This window comes from Heterocephalus glaber, unplaced genomic scaffold, assembly GCF_053883595.1.
Source record: "Heterocephalus glaber isolate CG9 unplaced genomic scaffold, H.glaber_assembly_v1.0 deba00001760, whole genome shotgun sequence".
NCBI classification, from domain to species: Eukaryota; Metazoa; Chordata; class Mammalia; order Rodentia; family Bathyergidae; genus Heterocephalus; species Heterocephalus glaber.
The window spans coordinates 1,914,902-1,919,841 of NW_028258457.1; the positions used below are offsets into that span (position 1 = coordinate 1,914,902).

The following is a 4,940-nucleotide window of genomic DNA, read 5'->3' on the forward strand; positions in this document are numbered from 1 at the left end:
TCATCCCAGGGATGCAGGGATGGTTCAATATACGAAAATCAATCAATGTAATACACTCTATCAATAGAGCCAAGGACAAAAACCATATGATTATCCCCATAGATGCAGAAAAAGCATTTGACAAAATCCAACATGCATTTATGATAAAAACCCTACAAAAAATTGGAAGAGATAGTCTCTACCTCAAACTGATAGAAGCCATCTATGAAAAACCAACAGCCAATATCATACTAAATGGTCAAAAACTGAAATCCTTCACACTAAAATCAGGAACAAGACAAGGATGTCCACTATCACCACTCTTGTTCAATAGAGTTCTGGAAACATTAGCCATGGCAATTAGACAAGAGAAAGAAATAAAAGGTATAAAGATAGGTAATGAAGAAGTCAAACTGTCATTATTTGCAGATGACATGATACTCTATATAGAAGACCCCAAGAACTCCACCAAAAGTCTTCTAGACTTAAAAAACAAATTCAGTCAAGTAGCTAGTTACAAGGTCAACACACAAAAATCAATAGCTTTCCTCTACACCAATGACAGACTCACTGAGAGAGAAATAGGGCAAATAATTCCTTTCACAATAGCATCCAAAAAACTGAAATACCTAGGAATCATCCTAATGAAAGAAATCAAAGACCTCTTCTCTGAAAACTATGGCACTCTGAAAAGAGAGATTGAAGATGATATCTGAAAATGGACAGACATCCCCTGCTCCTGGGTTGGAAGGATTAATAGAGTGAAAATGGCCATACTTCCAAAACTGCTATATAGATTTAATGCAATTCCAATTGAGATCCCAGCAGCATACTTCATAGACCTCGAGAAAACAATCCAAAAATTCATTTGGAGCAAGAAGAGACCCAGAATAGCAAAAGCAATTCTAGGTAAGAGAGACATGGCAGAGGGTATCACAATCCCCAACCTGCAACTCTACTACAAAGCTACTGTAATAAAAACAGCATGGTACTGGCAAAGAAACAGACTTGAGGACCAGTGGAACAGATTAGAAGATGCAGAAACAACACCAGACACACTCAGCCATCTCATCTTTGACAAAGGAGCCAAATACCCTCACTGGAGGAAAGATAGCCTCTTTAATAAATGGTGCTGGAAAAATTGGGCTTCAACTTGCCAAAAATGAAAACTAGACCTGTATCTCTCACCATGCACAAAACTAAAATCGAAATGGATTAAAGATCTAAATATTAAAATAGAAACTCTGAACCAGTTGGAATGGAGGTTAGGTAGAACCCTTGAAGACATTGGTGTAGGAAAAGATTTTATGAACAAAATCTCAGTTGCCCATGAACTAGCACAAACAATCAACAAGTGGGATCTCTTCTTATTAAAAGGCTTCTTCACAGCAAGAGAAACCACCAGCAGTGTGAAGAGACAACCCACAATGTGGGAAAAAATCTTCACCTGCTCTTCATCAGACAAAGGTCTACTATCTCGAATCTATAAAGAACTTAAAAAGATCAGACCTCCTAAATTTAAAGACCCAATCCAAAAATGAGCAGCTGAAATGAACAGACATTTCTCAGATAAAGATGTAGAAATAGCAAATAAATACATGAAAAAATGTTCAACATCACTGGTCATTCAAGAGATGCAAATGAAAACAATGCTGAGATTCCACTTCACTCCAGAAAGAATGGCTGCTATCATGAAATCAACCAATAGCAAATGCTGGCAGGGCTGTGGGGAAAGAGGAACCCTGCTCCACTGGTGGTGGGAGTGTAGACTGGTGCAATCACTGTGGAAATCAGTATGGAGATACCTCAAAGAACTAGGACTGGAAGTCCCATTTGACCCCGCTATTCCACTGCTGGGGATCTTCCCCAAAGAATTAAAAGAATCATACCACAGTGATATATGTGCACCCATGTTCATAGCAGCGCAGTTTGTAATAGCTAAAACTTGGAAACAGCCCAAATGCCCATCAACTGGAGATTGGATAAAGAAAATGTGGTTTTATTATAAAATGGATATAAAAGATGAGAAATTAGAGACATTTATAGCTAAGTGGATGCACATTGAAGTGATACTCTTAAGTGAAATAAATAGGACACACGTGTAAATACCAAATAGTTTCTCTGGTGTGAGAAACTGAAAGTGTAAATAAGGACTAAATGTATAATAGGTCATGTGAAATAGGAAGAAAAGGGGCAAAGGGGAAGGAAGTGGGAGGGCTAGGGAAAGGATAGAAGGGAATGGGATTAATATGAGAAAATGGAAAAATAGGAATAAAATCTTTGTAAATAGGGAGGAATGGAGGGGTTGAAGGGAGGGCTGGGCAACGGTGAAAAATAAGAACCAAGAGAGACTATGTAAAGGTGCAAGTTTCCAATGATGAATGTCATTATATTGTATACCTAAAATGTACCAATGATTAGAATGAATAATCGATAATGTAAAATAGGAAGAAAAGGTGCAAAGGGGTAGGGGTAGTGGGAGGGGCAGGGGAAAGGAAAGAAGGGAAGGGAAAAATGATGAGAAATGGAAAAAATGGAAATAAAGTCTTTGTAAATAGGGAAGGGTGGATGGGGTGAAGGGAGGTCAAGGGAAGGGGAAAAAAATAGGAACCAAGATACTCGTGTAAAGGTACAAGATCCCAATGATTAATGTAACTGTATTTTATACTGAAAATGTACCAGTAAACTTAATGGGAAAAAAATATTTGCACTGAACCATTGAACTGTGATTAACACAACTTCTTTAGTCCCACAACAATAGAGGATTCTATAATTCCTCTGTCAAAGCAATTTTTCAGAGCTCTCTTTATGTCTTTATTTCTCAGACTGTAGATAAAGGGGTTCAGCATGGGGGTGATCACAGTGTACATCACCGAGGCTGTTGCACTTGAGTGTGAATTTTCAGTGACAGCAGAACTGAAGTACACACTTAGTAGTGTACAATAAAATAAGGAGACAACTGAGAGATGAGATGCACACGTGGAAAATGCTTTATACCTCCCCTGAGCTGATGAGATTGCACGTATGGAGGAAGCTATTTTAGAGTAAGAGTAAAGGATGCCAGCAAGGGTTCCACCACCCAGCAGTCCAGCTACCAAATTCAACTCCAAATAATTGAGGTAAGTATCAGAACAAGCAAGATAAACCAACAGATTAGGTTCACAGAAAAAGTGTGGAATTTCCAACTCTATGCAGAAGGTCAGCCGCAGCACCATGGAGCTTTGTAACAAAGAATTCAGGGCACTCATGATCCAGGATGCCAATACAAGCAATCTACAGAGCTGGGACTTCATGATGATTGTATAGTGCAGAGGGTGACATATGGCCACAAACCGGTCATAGGCCATCACAGCCAGGAGAAAGCTTTCCAACCCCAAAAACAATGTAAAAAAATAAGTCTGGGTGATGCAGCCTTCATAAGTTATGACCTTGCTTTGTTTCTGGATATTCACCATCATCTTTGGCATGGTGGTTGATGTAAGACAGATATCTACAAATGACAAGTTGGAGAGGAAGAAGTACATGGTTGTGTGCAGGTGGGAGTCTGAGAAGATGGCAAGGATGATGAGCAGGTTCCCAAGCAGGATGATCAAGTACATAGACAGGAAAAGTCCAAATATTGGGGCCTGAAGTTCTGGATCCTCTGAAAATCCCAGAAGAAGAAATTCTGAAACTCTTGTGTCATTTTGTGATTCCATATGCTATAAAGATAAAATTAACATTGCTAAATTTTGTAACTGGTCTTCTTAAAAGCATCCCTGGTGCCATCTTGGATTAGGAGTTTGTATTTTTCTCTCTACCTTTTACTCAATATAATGTGTATTCTACACCTTGAATGACCAATTATTTCATGATCAAGAGTAATCTAAATTGAGTTCCAAACACATATTGCTGAAATGTAAAAGTCCATACAATTCAGTCATTGAGAAAGAACATGATTAAATAACAGTAGCTCTGTGACTGAGTACTTGCCTTGCATGTATGAGGTCCTGGTTTTAATCCCTAACTTTTCAAAAGCATAAGTACAAAAAGGGACCTAAAAAACAGACCAGATATTTTCACTAAATAGAACTGACATATTAATAGAGATTTGAGGGAATAGTTAGATTTCACTTGTTTTTAACTCTACTCATGCCACACAATATACACATGTATCTAAATATTACATGACATTCTATAAGTGTGTATAATTTCATGTGTCTGTAAAAAATATTCAATCATATGACATATCTTATTGTAATAATTCATCAGAGAAAAACACAGGCATGTAATACAGAGAATGCATAGAGGTGTTATCTTTGCGGGGGCTCCAGGAATGTTAAGTGTACAAGATACAATTCAACAGGGACTTCAAGGAAGTGGGTTAGGGTAAGCCCTGAGCATATTACACATTTATGTAGTTGTTGGGAAGAATGAGCTGTGCAATTCTCCTAAACAAGGTGCTTGGTTCATTCATAAAAGTTCTAACAGCATCCATGTGGCAACCAGAATGAGCAAGAGGGAGATGAAAGAGCAATTGTGCCTGAGAATGCTGAAGAAGGAGGTAGGCTCCTGAAGATACGGACATGTTATGATTTTCAAAATGCAGCAGTTCCTTTGTTTCCATGTTGTCCCTTTTTCATTTAGTTTATTCTGCTTTGTTGAGGTATAATTCCTCAATGAAAAACTATGTGAATGTATTGTGTACAGTTGGGGAGTTCAAACACACAATCAGTATTTCAGATACAGCCATCACCGCTCAGAATGTCCCTGTGTCCCTTTGCCTTTTTTGTTGCAAGAGCTCTTAACATCAGATCTTTCTGTATTGGAACCTTTGACATCCACAATATATTATTGGTGCTAGGCACTATGTTCTACAGCATGTGCAAAGAAACTAATCATTTGAAATAACTGTAACATTTTAAAACCATTTAAACCACAATCCACATTTCCCCCAGTCCACTTTCCTGACAGCATATCAT

General features: G+C 38.2%; 1 protein-coding gene across 1 annotated transcript; it reads right to left on the bottom strand.

The window, feature by feature from the left end:
- Positions 1-2,708: 2,708 nt before the first annotated feature.
- LOC147821164 (olfactory receptor 7A17-like) lies at positions 2,709-3,677 on the bottom strand. The gene has a single exon (XM_087201412.1). It carries the CDS (start codon positions 3,675-3,677, stop codon positions 2,709-2,711), a length of 969 nt encoding a protein of 322 aa, XP_087057538.1.
- Positions 3,678-4,940: the final 1,263 nt, after the last annotated feature.

What these genes read in the sequence shown, in the direction of transcription:
- LOC147821164 (XM_087201412.1), bottom strand. Translation starts at nt 3,677, where the DNA reads ATGGAATCACAAAATGACACAAGAGTTTCAGAATTTCTTCTTCTGGGA.